Source organism: Electrophorus electricus, chromosome 18 (assembly GCF_013358815.1).
Source record: "Electrophorus electricus isolate fEleEle1 chromosome 18, fEleEle1.pri, whole genome shotgun sequence".
NCBI lineage: Eukaryota > Metazoa > Chordata > Actinopteri > Gymnotiformes > Gymnotidae > Electrophorus > Electrophorus electricus.
The window spans coordinates 30,735-45,564 of NC_049552.1; the positions used below are offsets into that span (position 1 = coordinate 30,735).

Below are 14,830 nucleotides of genomic sequence, written 5' to 3' on the forward strand. Positions count from 1 at the left end.
TAACCCTTATTACACTATGGGTAATAGCATACATTGAATTAGGCTAATATTTTTACAAATAATTCTTACACTGACAACTCCCCCTGAGATGGTACAGTAGTCTGCTTTCCAGTCAGGAAGTTATCTGTAGGTTGGGGTGGGAGGACAGACAGCATGGTGGCATTGTAGCTCCAGATCTGTAGATACTGTGACCTCAGGTGTTTTAAACAATGCTGTGGATGCACTGATATACATTTTGGAGCTACTATATTTTTCGGATAAATTGTAGCCCTTGATGAAATAAGATTCAATGACCATCATAATTTTTTAAATGGGCCACTACAAAATGCTCCCCATCACAGACAGAACAAGTAGCAACCCTCTTGGAGGTCTTAACAACCACCACATCTTCCACCAATATGTATGTCTCTGCTCTCTCAGCTGTATATTTAGCCACATACTTCACCCTGACAGGCACTGGCCTGGAATATGGAGAGGGTAGTTTGGAAAACATTTTAAGGGCTCAAGAGAAACAAAACAAAATTAATGTTAAATGTAACCTAATCATTTTTAAAATCACCATTAATGTGCATTACTCAGGACTATGCTAATAATATTTTTGCTGGAATTCGATAAAAGGTGCTTCATTAACTTAGTGCAGTTAAGCAGATAAATCTCAAACCCTATCTAGTGAAACTTAAGCGCTAGTTAATTGTTCCCATTTAAGGGTTGGAAACAACAGTCATTTTCAGTAGCACAGGTCATTGTACCACAAATGTTAAATTATTTTTAACGCCAGACTACTGAGTTTTAAATTTCGCGAAATAGGAATTTTATCTGCAAGTTCACATTGAAGATGGATGTGAGTGTTGCTATGGATAGAATTGTGCATCAAGAGTGAATAGCAACAGTAATGAAATATTATTCTATTCAAATTATAATTGTCTCTTCTGTTAAATCAAGCGCAATAAACCAGCAAAAACAAACACCTTCAAAGTACCAGCTCCTCACCCCTAGCATCCACAGCTAGACAGCTACCTTAGAATTTCACATTAAAGTATCCTGACAAGTGAGATTGTTGCACTTCAAACAATTTGGCTGGTTATATGGACAGGTTTAACGATTTGTAAGCCATACCTCTTGATTTTGCTGACATCATTACATGTGATAACCCAAAGCTCTCCAGAGATATCTCTTCTGGAATTTACTAGCAGAGACATTTCTCTTGTCTGCAGTTATAAATGATCAAAAGAATATACAATAATTTACCACATTATATTTTTATTACATTTTTGTAGTTGGTGTTGCCCTTAAGACATGAGATGCTTGAAAGAGAGGCACTACTGCACAAATAAAGCTGAACCCAATTTTTTATGTGAAAATTGCTTGAATGAAATTGCTTCCTTGTCAGCCAGTACCATTTCAAATGCTTGCAATTTTGAGATTTGAAAATAAAACAAATAAAAAACATTTAAATAAGATTTGAAAAATTAACGTGTAAATTGTATTTTGCATTAATTTCAAAATGATAAATGTAAAAAATTTCGTACGTTTAAAATAGCATCCAGATTAATGTTTGGCTCAATTTCTTTCAATTTAGTAAACCTTTTAATAAAAAGGCTGGAGAGAGAAATGATGTAGGGTGAAATTCATCTCTAGTAAGCCAGACATTTTGTTTGTAGACTGGCACAGGAAGGCTTCTGTCTCCCCCTTGTGGTCATTAATAATACATTAATTTAAAGCTTAATAACAATATTATGTCTAAATGTCAAAATAAATACATTTGCACAGTATAATTTAAAGTAATTTTAAACATAAGATAACTATAATTAGATTAAGCATTTAAAATTGTATCTGATCACAAATATTTCACATTAAACATTTAAAATTATGTAATTGATGTTATACTTAATATTTTGGCTACAACCCACTGATTGTGGCTATTCAGAATCAGAATCAGAATCAGAATCACTTTATTCTGCTAAGTATGTGTATACACATACAAGGAATTTGTCTTGGTGAGTGCCCACATGTATGATACAACCTACTAAAATAACTGGACAGCACATATACTACAACAATATTTGACTATTAAAAAAATGTAAAAATTAAAATAAAACAGGATATAAAATAAGGAATAAATAATAAATGATAAATATTCCATCTATTGATAGGCCTGCCAGAAAATGAAACCGCACAGACTTTGGTTTCTCTGGGTTGAAATGCTTGAAATGCAAGATTCCTTTTCCTCTGTTAGCACAAAATGGTGGAGTACATTTGTTTCCTTACATGTTTACCACATTTATAAAGGCTTTAGACATTCCACTGGCTGTGCAGTACAGCATATCTGCTTGTGAATCAAATGATTTACAGTAAAGTAAATCTCATCTCAACTGTGTTCACATAATTATAAATAATTTGACCGTTTATTAAGGACAAACCAAGAATTTCATTGATACATTAAAACATTTATTCTTTGCATCCTATATAAAAGGTCTATAACTGTTGTTTTTATTATAAAACATATTAAATAAACATAAAAACTATTGTGTTTATATTAATAAATAAGAAAATAACATTGTATAAATTATGTCAGCATGTTTCTTTATTTAGTGTAGTTCGAAAATTATTAATTTAACACCTTTACATTCTATATGAGAAAACCATACCACATTCAGAAAATTCAGAGTTTCTCTACAGGTGCAAAGAATTACACCAAGAAACTGAAATTTGAGCAATCTTTGTGGTTTTAGATGTGTGTGCATACACACACACACACACACACACACACACACACACACACACACACACACACACACACACACACACACACACACACACACACACACACATGCACACAGAGAGAGCGGAAGAGAGAAAGGCGTACCTCATCTGGGTTATACAGGATGTACAAATGGTGGAACTTGATGTTGCTTATGTTGCAAGCAAATGCAAGAAGAAAAGGGTGTTGAGCTATATGAAGGGTTAACCTTGTAAGTTAGAATTAGAGAGGACAAAGTGTAAGTAAGAGAAAAATGGAGGAGGACATTCAAAAGAGGGGTTTGCTATATTTACAACAGCAGAGGTTTGGCAAGGTAAGACAGCAAATTCAAATCCGGAAATAGCTTTTATTTATAGCAACTAATTTTGTTTCACTGCCAACTGCGGAATTAATTTACTGTTCTATAAACCTTTGGTGCAAACCAGTTTCAAATGATTTTCAATATTTGAGTCCAGCTTTTGAGTCTATTTTGAGTGAAGCCTCATGCTATATATAAACTAAACTCGTTTGTATGTCTGCTCGAAGCAATTTTGGCAAAACATTAACCCATCTCTATGGAAAAGAATAAATTGTATAGGCTAGTAATGAATTTTGTAGACTGTTTTTGATAATAAATTCACACTGATTTTGCAAGTATCTGTGTCCAAATAAATATTAACACCAAAGTGTTATAATATAAAAGGTACAAGGAACTGTTGCTCACTAACAGTAAGCTAACACATCGACATCAATTGCTATGACTTTCCCATTTGCTTTCCATAGTTCACCATTGTGTATGATTAAACAGAATTTTATACTGGCAATCTTCATTATTTAACAGTTATTTAACACTAGTTTTGTTTGTTTTTTTGGTCTATATTTCGTCCTTAAATTTATTATTTTTTTTCCTTTTTTTACACTTCTCTTTTAGAAGTGGAGGAAAGTGTGGTGTATACTGTACCAGGAGAGTATATGTTCCATCTCACGTCTGGAGTTTTTTGAATCTAAAGATGGAAATTTTGGCACATTGGAGAAATCAAAATGCAAACAGGAGAACAAGAAGGTCAGTAAATAAAAATAAATATTTTCACACCTCACTCAGCTTTGTTGTGCCTCTGGACTGAAATGCTGTTACTTCGGAAAACGTGTGTGTGTGTGTGTGTGTGTGTGTGTGTATGTGTGTGTGTGTGTGTGTGTGTTTGTGTGTGTGTTTCTATTTAATTCATGTTTTTTGACAATGGAATGTATTAGAACATTATTATCAAATGAATGTTGGTACTATATATACAGCAGGGCTAATAGTTTTGTTTTCCTTGAAAAATGCATACATGCACACCAAAATAGGAAACTCAGGACAAAACAAACATTTTATATGATTTTAAAAATGCTTCATAATACAACTATACATATGTTATAATGTTAATTACATGTCCAACACACTAGGGATTACATAATGACCTAGCTACCTGAACCCAACCCTTACCTACCATACTCATAGAAAAAACAAACTTTGGAGACCATCACATTGCAAGCTGGAGTCATCAAGTAGGCACCCCGCTTCTTCCATGTTATATAACTAAGCCTACAAAACTTCCAGAGGTTCCACATTGAGATCTGGCATCCTGAGCCCATTCCCCTCCAAACCCACTTTGTTACTATAGTGCTCTCCCTAGTGACTAAGGTTATACCAAACCCTACTGGCACTGTTAATACAAGCTCAATGTCACCAGTCCTTAATAATTTTAGACTTTTTACCTTAATCACATAGCCAAAATAAAATAGTTGCCTCCCCAGTGACTAAGGCCAAAGCAAGCACTATTGGCTATGTTAATGTATGGTCAATAGCAGCAGTTCCATCACTCCACTACTCATACTCATTTCCAGTTCAACAAGCCAGCATATCTACAACATCCTTCTGAGTCACTTTCATACCTCTGATAAATTCATGAATGCAACCAGCTTATATAGCTGAATGATATCACACACTGCAAATGTGGAATGCTTAAATTATATGATGTTTATTGTGATGCTGTAGGTTATAAAGCTGAGTGACTGTATCCGTGTGTCGGATGCTGATGTTGATGGGTGTCCAAAGGACTGCAAGGCCTTCCTGGTGGAGACTACTGAGAAGATTTTTGTATTTGCTGTGGACATGTCTGAATTAGAGGACTGGATGCAAAAACTGTGTGAATTGGCATTTCCTGTACGTATGTTGTGCTTATGCAAACTTTGTGTTAATGTCTTCAACTGATTAACCCTTTCTGACAGATAATGCAAAAAAATTCTAAGTACTCTGAAATGACGCATCAGCCTAAAATCTTTCTTTATAAAAGGTTTACCCACCTTTACTCCATGCTGTATGATATTTTACCATGGTCTGCTACCTATTAGTTGCCACATCCCACATACAAAGCAAGTTTCATTTCTCATTATCAGATTGCCTACAAATAAATTTACTTCACAGGTATGACCAGAAGGAACTTTAGATGTAATTTAGATGTAAAGGAATTGCTGAAACAACACCAATTTTTGTTAATGCAGGTACAAAATGTTATGGCTTTTAATGTGCTTGCACTAAAATATACTAAATTTTACATTTTCTCTGTTAGTTATAAGAGAAAATGCCATAAGAAGACTCTATGAGCTCAAATAGATGATTTTTCTGCAGTTTCAGCATGGTAACCGTTTGATGTAGCATAATGAGAATGAAATGTGGCAACATTTGAACCAAATTATATTTATGCCCAAATTAGGCATAAATATACATTAACATACCTGAATGTGGTTTGGTAGGAGCTAGAGCAAGACACTTTTTTAAGATACAGTAAAATGGTTGTCTTGACTTGACCAGGTCAAGCCCTACATTTGCATTTAGAAAAGGCCTTTAGTAATACAACAGAATTATATGGCATTCTATTTTTAATGTGTACATTTACATTAATATTTACAGCATTTGGCAGATGCTTTTATCTAGAGCGACTTACAAAAGTGCTTTGTCATTTACTCATAAAATATATCCTAGCCAGTATAGTAGGTTAGAGTTCAAGATACCATTGAATTAGAATGCTGTTGAAATACAGGAATCAATGCTGATGCCACTGCAATAAACAATACCCTACCAAGGCAATGTCAAATAAGATCCAGGATTCTTACCAGGATAAAATGTAGTGTTTAAAATCCCTGGTCAAGCCCAACATATGAGGCATAGTCAGTCTGCAAGCTACAACAGTCTAGTAAACACAGCACACTGAACAACAAAAGGAATGCTGGATAATTGAGCACTGTATGGTGAAAGAGTGACATTACTTGGAAAGATACCATGCTTGGAAAATAAAATTAGAACAAGGCAAGATCCTAAGGATTTTATTTTATAACAGTTGACTAATGCTGTCTTGGTTTTGGTAAATGGATAAATAATCAACAGCAGGACAGCAAAACAATATTTTGGAACAAGCCAACATGTAACATGTAAAAAGCCATTCTTTATATGAGCATCTATAACTAACTCTAACCTTAACTTTTTATACCTTAGCATCTATAACTAACCCTAACTCTTAATACCTGAGCATCTATAACTAACCCTAACCCTAACTCTTTATACCTTAGCATCTATAATTGAAGACCCATTTATTTGAAGAATATTTAAAGGATGACTGACAATGCTCCCATATTGACTGACTAATTTAGTACTTATTGTAGGGTATTGTTTATGTTGTTTAACAAACTCTAGCACTTATTATTTATAGCACTTATCATTGTTTAAGATAGACCTTATGTATTTTGTACTTCTAGGTATCAGAATTCATCCCTGTATTCTACAGTATTCTGGTTCATTGGTATGTTTGATTCTAACCTACTGAACTGTACTAGGATATATTCTGGATAAGAGCATCTGCTAAATGCTGTAAATGTAAACGTAAATGTAAATATAACTAACCCTAACCCTAAGTCTTTATAATTGAGCATCTATAACTAACTCTAACCTTAAGTCTTTATAACTGAGCATCTATAACTAACCCTAACCCTAACTCTTTATAACTGAGCGTCTATAACTAACCCTAACCCGAAGTCTTTATAACTGAGCATCTATAACTAAACTTAACTCCAATCTTTCAGAATGTCCACAGTGGCAAAAATGTGAAATGATCACTAGTCTCTGAACCTAATCTATGGGTGCATTGCTAAACTAGAGTTACTGCTCTTGAGCAAGTTATTTATTTATTTTAAACGAAGTCAAACAAATAGGTAGAGAACAAACAGTAGGGAAGGAAGATGTAGTGCTTTTAAATCTGTAAACATTATTGTAGTAAACTGTGAAAACTGTACACAAACAGGTAAAAATGTCTTATTGATAAAACTTGCAGACCTCTTAATCAGCTGTAGCCTGTCAACAGAAAGAAGGTTAAGATTAGGTGTAGCCTAATCCTAGTAGTAGTAAACAGAATAGCAATTAAACCATTTGTGCCACTTCTGGCAAAATGAAAGAACATGTACTTCTGTGACATTATGTTACACAAACTGATTTTAGCTAAGATCCTTTGTATATATTTAGTTACCATGAATGTATTTTCTTGATATGAAACTCAAAGTAAGGTCCAATGCAAAGTTTAATAGTTTAATGCAAAGTTTAATAGCTACTCAAAAGGTAGAAAGCCTCACAGTGCTCAACTTGACTTGCATAAACCAATTAAAAAAACGTTGTTTTTAAATTATTCATCCTCTAGACATTAGGGTTAAACCTAACCCCAATCCTAGACATTAGAGATAGAGATAAGGGTCTGAGATGATGATGATGATGATGATGATGATGATGATGATGATGATGATTCGTGCAATAATGAGGTGTCACAATTGGTTTCAGCTAGTGCCTTTTGTACAATGGAGCATTGCTGTTTACTTCTCTGCAGACCAAATCCTAATACACACGAAAAATCTAATACTCATGGAACAGCTATTGCATTGTCCTTCTCATGATTTATGTAAATATATATGAATATCCAGAAGTTAAATATTTTGTGATTTTGTTCTCATACACAGTGGTGAACCTACCTGACCAAGTGAAACTACCTGCATTAGTAGACATTTCTCATTGTGTGCCTTCTGCAGATGAACTGGGCTGAAAGAGGTGCAACAAGGCAGACCAATATGCTGAAATCTGATGAGGCCACAATGTCTAACAACTCTCTCTACTGTGGCAAAGAAGCTGGTATGAAAAACTATGACTGTACTAAAATAACATCAGACATGAGCAATCCATAAATTTCCCACATGAGCACGTTGGAGGAATCCTTTATGCAATGAAGAAAAACACCTTAAATATCACATGTATAAAATTATTTTATGTAATAATTATGTATGTGATGTATATGTGTACGTAAAGATGTGTTTTTTCAGTACACTGATGCCACATTTGATCTTTGGTCACACGCTGAAACTAGAAGCATACTTCTTCATTTCTCTGCCACGTAGTGGAAACCTTTGGCCCATTTTTCCTGTTTTGTGGTGGAAAAACATATCACACCAGTGTCTGCTTATCATGTCACACCAGTGTTCTCTTTTTCTGCAGGGTTATCAGTCATAGGGTGTGACATCCTGCTGTCAATGCCTAAGAGGTTGTTAGTTGTCTAAGAGTTTGTTAGATGTTTAAGAGGTTGTTAGTAGACATACTCCTCTGTTCTTCTAATATAACACACATTTGTTCAATGAGATTGTTAGTTCAGTGTTATTTTTTGCAGTACAGTAACTTTTGCATAACCTTACTGTATTAATTTTAAAAATGTTTTGCATATTTTCATAGTGTAACATAGTGAAATTTTTTGCATAATTTTATAGTGTAACATTTGTATAACAAATAGCCTTATGAAGGCATAATTTCGCTACAATTGTTATATTTCTATTAAGAGTTTTCTTTCAACTATAATTATGTTATTATTATCCAAGCCATAACATTTTAGAATGGCTTTTGCAGTTCACTACCTATAGCATTTTACATATTAGACCACCATTTTATTTGTTGTTTTAGCAATGGTATAATGACCATAGGTAATTATTTCTGTCTCTTTATTAGAATATATAATATATATATATATATATATATATATATATATATATATATATATATATGTGTGTGTGTGTGTGTGTGTGTGTGTGTGTGTGTGTGTGTGTGTATACACACACAAACACACACACACACACACACACATACATACATACATACATATATCTATCAAGCTGTATGCCAGAAGTGAACAAGACATCGGCTCACTAATCCATCTCACCAAGATATACAGCAATGACAGTGGAATGTCCTTCAGACTGGATAAGTGTAGTCAGACGGTTACAAGGAGAGTGAAGGTGGCTAGAACAGAGGGGATCAGACTAACTGGAGGTAGCAAAACAGATGATGAGAGCAGCTACAAGGACCTTGATATTCCACAGGGGAATGGGAATCATGGAGAGGCCACACGGAAAACAACTACAGGCAAACACCTACAAATACCTACATTCGAACACCTACAAATACCTACAGGCCTACAAACACCTACAAAGAGTGAGACAAGCAGTATGGGAGAAACTAAATATGGGCTATCCAACACTTATGCTCTACCAGTCATCAGGTATATCAACACTTACATTCTACCAGTCATCACAATCATGGGAGGAAACACTCCTGCACGGTACGTACCACTGGAAGATAGTGGACGTATCTGATATGGAGAAATCCTACTGATGGCTGGAAAAAGCTGGACTGAAACACAGCACAGAGACACTAATCATGGCAGCAGAGGAACAAGCACTGAGTATCAGATCACTAGAGGCTGGGATCTGCCAAACCAGACAGGAACCCAGATGCAGGCTGTGCAATGCTGAGACAATCCATAACAGCAGTATGCAAGATGCTAGCAAGCAGAGCATATATGGAATATCATAAACAAGCGGCTGGCATAACGTACAGGAACATCTGTGCTGAATACAGGCTGAAAGTTCCAAGGTCAATGTGGGATACACACCCAAAGGTGGTGGAGAATGAATATGCTATGATCCCGTGGGACTTTCAGATATGGACAGACAACATGGTAATGGCTAACCAACCGGACAGATTATTGGTGGATAAAGACGACCGTAATGAAAGATGTGGTGATCCAACTTCCACTTGCTGTCCAGATAACAGAGTCCCTTGCAGTCTTCAAACACAGACTGAACGCCCATCTATTCATTTTTAAATGACCACTGACCCTGCTCCCATATTAACTGACTATTATTACACTAATGTTGTTTAACAAACAGTAGTACTTATTGTTCATTATACTTATCCTTGCCCGTTACAGAGATTTTTATTATTTTTTTGTATTGCTAGGCATCAGCATTGATCCTGTATTTCTACAGTAAATGCTGTAATTGGAGGCTGGTGGAGGCCAAGTTGGGAATTTTATTTATATTCTCATAACTTTCATAATTTTATATTTTTATATTTTATATTATATATTTTTTGTCATATCAACATTCATTGTATTCAGTACTGAGCTTTAAGTTATAAAAGCAAACAGAGAGAGAGAGATGCACAGACAAGGAGAGAGAGAGAGAGAGAGAGATACACCAGAGAGAGAGAGAGAGAGAGATATACACCAAAGAGAGAGAGAGAGAGAGAGAGAGAGAGAGAGATACACCAGAGAGAGAGAGAGAGAGAGAGAGAGATACTCCAGAGAGAGAGAGAGAGAGAGAGATACACCAGAGAGAGAGAGAGAGAGAGAGAGAGAGAGAGAGAGAGAGAGAGAGATGGTAAATAATTTATTTATCTTAGTTATTTTTGCACTTTCGGAAATAATGTGACTTGAATTGATGAATTGTTAATGATCAGCACCTGGTCACCTGAAATAATCAAGAGACAGCAATCTCTCTCTCTCTAGAGGTCTTTCACTCTTTCCAATGCTATCAAATTCTATTTTTGTAGCACTAGTGTGCTTTCACCGGAAGGAACTGTATCATTCGTAGTTTTGTGGAGAGAAGACATACTTGTGGTAAACTGCAAACAGAAGCTAGAATTTCATTTTTGTAACAGTGAGTTTCCTTTCCATGAAGCTGCTTTAGTGAGGCTCACAAACCCATATGTTAGAAATAAAAGGGTTAGGGTTAGGATTAAATAAAGCATGTTCAGGATTAAATAAAACAGGGTTAGGTTTAGGCAGCTTCAAACCATATCTGCAGTGTCAGACTGCTGTGTGCACCTACTCACAGAGAGACCATATGTTGATAATAGCAGCATGTTTGTGCAGTAATGATATAAACACACAAACTGTTCCATTGTACAATTAAATATAAATTCTGTGTTATTATTTATAATATATATAATTGTTAAAATTATATTATTCTAGGATGACAAAGATAACCAACATAGTTGGCAAAAGCAAAACCATTTAATCTACACTATTACAACATAAATTTTACAATAAATGCACTAAAAAAAATTATGGCTTTCAATATTGCTACTAAAGAAAACTTCCTGCCTTATTGTATTTAGCAATGAAGGACTTCAAGGTAACAATAAGACGTACAGATGCTACAGACAGGTGTGGCCTGAGAGGACATTACCTATTACGGACAGACTTTGATAGCCTCTTACTGAAAGAGCCAAAGTCAGGAGATGTGCTCTTCACCTGGCCATATCGCTACCTCCGCAGGTTCGGACGGGACAAGGTATGACTCCTCTCATTCAGTGTTTATAAAACTGGAAAAGCTAACCAATTTGGAAACAAGTTACACATGTTAAGCCCATAATGTCAGCATTGTGCAAAATTTTTATGTTGTGTCTTTGTAACAATAGATGACATTCTCTTTTGAGGCTGGGAGAAGATGTGATTCAGGGGAGGGAAATTTTGAGTTTGATACCAAGCAAGGCAATGCCATCTTCCAGTATGTGGAAGCTGCTATCAACCTTCAGAAGGCAGGTATATCGCAAAGACAAGCATCAAGTGGTGCTAGTGAGCAAGAGCCTGTCTCTCAGCCCCCCAAAGTCTCACCATCCATAGAGAACAGCACCATTTACAGCATGCTGACTGAAGGAGCAATGAAGGATAGATACAATCAGACATCACCCCACCGTTCCAGGCTGGAGACCCCAGCAGACAAGCATCTGACAGGGGTCAAGAGTCTAAACCTGGACACTCGGCCTCCACCACGCAAGAACCAGGTGAAGAACTTCCGAAGCTGTCCCCTAGCCAAAACAGATGAAGTTTACTCTCGTGCCTCAGCACCAGCTGTGGACAGGGAGATTCCGGCTGAGCAAGAGGAGCAAAGTCGAGCTCTTTGTCCTTCTTCAAAATCTGATGATGCAGAATATTCACTCCCCTTTGACAACATTGCCAAGAACATCATGGTGGACATCTTAGCAGCTTCACATCAACATTCACCACCTGTAGTGGAACCTTGTTCCAGTATTGAAACAAAAGCCAATGAAGAAAGCACAGAACCACTTTATGATAGCATAGATGAGTCTGCCATAAGATCTTCTTTTTCACATGAACACAAAACACATTTAGGTTCATATACAACATTGGAACACATTTACGATGAACCTGAAGGTTGTGCTTTGACACCTAGTGGTCCCACGTCACTCTATGATGACCCAGAGGAGGTCAGAGGTGATGCTTGGAAGACACTAGGTGCTGTGATGGACCCAAGTGGGCATGAATACCCTTATAATGCACTGTCAGATGACTATGCGGTTCCCAAACCAGCCAGGAGGGCATTAAAAGCACAGCAGGAAAGAGGATACGAGGATGACTCTTCAACATATGATAATGTGATATTGAAAATGAAAGCTAGTAACAAAACTGAATAGGCTGGAAATGTTTTAGCATCCACTTATGTTGTGTAAGAATGATTTATAGTCTTTGTGTATGAAAGATTTATAGTCTTTGTGAATGAATGATTTATAGTCTTTGTGAATGAATGATTTATAGTCTTTGTGTATGATTTATAGTCTTTGTGTATGAATGATTTATAGTCTTTGTGTACGAATGATTTATAGTCTTTGTGAATTGATGATTTATAGTCATTGTAAATGGATGATTTGTAGTGTTTGTGAATGAATGATTTATATTCTTTGTGGAGTTCAGCATTGATGAATCCAAGTACTGAAACCATGTAACATAATTAATGCATTTCATTCCTGTTTGATTATATGAACCTTTTTGAAGAACCTTGTAAAATATGAAGACACAAACACTGTTTATCATAAATAATCCTGATAAAACATACTATTAAAATGTGACATGTAATATACAAATACAGTGTATAGTAGGTCCCATCTGATTGTGCTGAGGTTTTTTTTTACAGAAGCTACAGGACATGCTGATTTTTTTCACTCTGATGGGATGGTAGAAAATAACTAGGCCTTCGGCAACACTTCACAACTAAAACCACAGTGACCTTCTGTAGTACAGCAAAATTCATAATGTATATTGGACTCAGGATTGTAGCTGGGTGGGGAGGGGGGCATTGCTCCCCCTGATTTATTATTTTTCTTCCCAAGCACAAAGCAAGCAAAGGCTCTATTGTTTAACTTGTGCTATTCTCTCTGAACCAATCACAAAACTGCGTTTTAGCTATGTAGCGTAAAGTTGTTTCTTATTAGCTGTTTGAGCCATATAAAAATGGCAGATGGATTGTGCAGCTCGGCAGAGCAGACAAGGTCTAACCTTCTATGTAAACAAGAGAGGTAGCTAGTTATTAGAGCCATTTAAATAGCTTTATGAGTTTAAACTCATCTACATTAGTTTAATTTGTGTGATTTATTGAACTTGAGAAGATCTGTAAACACTATCTCTCCCATGTCATGTCAGGTTCTGCTGCTATGCTGTTTCCCACATGCAAGCAGAAGTAGCTCAAGGCTTGAATTATTCTTTGCCATCACAGGCAGTTTTGAAAGCTTTTCAAAAGCACACATTTGGCCACACAGCATGTTTTAAGTCTTAAGCCTAAACCTAGTTAACCCTAAACCTAGTTAACCCTAACCCTAAACCTGGTTAACCCTAATCCTAGTTTCCTATTGAGGCAAAACTGTGATAGTATTCAGGGCAGACACAGATTGATATAATTACCACTGGTCTCTTGTTTTCATGTGAATAAAAGTAAAGAGATGTGGAGAGAAAATCTGGGACAGGGGTTGAATTCCCCTGGGCATTTGACCTGCTTGGATTCACTATTCCTGCCTGGATTAAGTATTCATTAGTTTACACTTGTTTAAAAAGCTTTTAAAGTCTAATTCATCTCACAATTCTATAGTTTTATAAAATGAAGACATTATGTTCAAGATGCAGTTTAGTTCATATTGACAACTGGTAAATGATTTTGGAAAATGATTTTGGAAATATATGCAATAGCTGTCTCTGCACTGGTAATGTAGTACTATATCCACTAAAACATGTGTAAGCACACTATACAATTTTCATAGTGAAAGTACAGTTGACACTGGAAGCACCACTCTGCTCATGCACATTTGTTGCTCCAAAGATTGTTGTTAAAATGGTGTAGTCACAGACATCTTTCTCTGTCTCTGATGCACTAATTCCAGCGTATATGAGTTCTGCATGAAATACTCCTTTGCTCTGCATCTCTTGCTGGGCCCAGCATGTTTGGCTTACTTCTCAAAAGTGTAGTTCAGGATGTACAACACTAGGGAGTGCTGTTTCTCCTTAGTAGAACCTCTGTATGCCCACACTGTCAGATTGGTAATGTGAGTTGGGTGATGAAAACATTTGACAGTATGATTCACATTCACTGTGAATACAACTTTTTCACTGCAAGCTGTAATCATAATTTCAAAGTCTGATATTGCACAAAACACATACCCTCTGCCTCGATGCTGCCTGTGCAGACATTCTCACGAAGATCTAACAGATAGTCCCCCTTCATGTGGTCTGAATTAAGAGTTCCCAGTTGCCAGCTCCAAGATCTGTCACCTGACAAATTTCAGTTTCAACGCTAAATTTACACACTTGATCCAACTAATCAGGGGCTTTGTGAGAATCTTGGTAATAAGTCTAGAGGTGTGTAACATTCCCATAAACTGGGGAGGAGAAGAGCTTGAGG

At 36.1% G+C, this 14,830-nt stretch overlaps 1 protein-coding gene across 3 annotated transcripts; it reads left to right on the forward strand.

Moving 5' to 3' along the window:
- The first annotated feature begins 2,861 nt into the window (after positions 1-2,861).
- dok2 (docking protein 2) lies at positions 2,862-13,037 on the forward strand. 3 transcript variants are annotated; one of them, XM_027021993.2, is made up of 6 exons: positions 2,862-3,074; positions 3,672-3,803; positions 4,776-4,943; positions 7,847-7,946; positions 11,259-11,434; positions 11,562-13,037. In XM_027021993.2, exons 1-6 carry the CDS (start codon positions 3,015-3,017, stop codon positions 12,576-12,578), a joined length of 1,653 nt encoding a protein of 550 aa, XP_026877794.1. In that variant the 5' UTR covers positions 2,862-3,014; the 3' UTR covers positions 12,579-13,037. The 3 variants fall into 3 exon arrangements, with proteins under 3 accessions (XP_026877794.1, XP_026877795.1, XP_026877796.1); XM_027021994.2 differs by having other exon boundaries at positions 3,675-3,803; XM_027021995.2 differs by lacking the exon at positions 4,776-4,943.
- Positions 13,038-14,830: the final 1,793 nt, after the last annotated feature.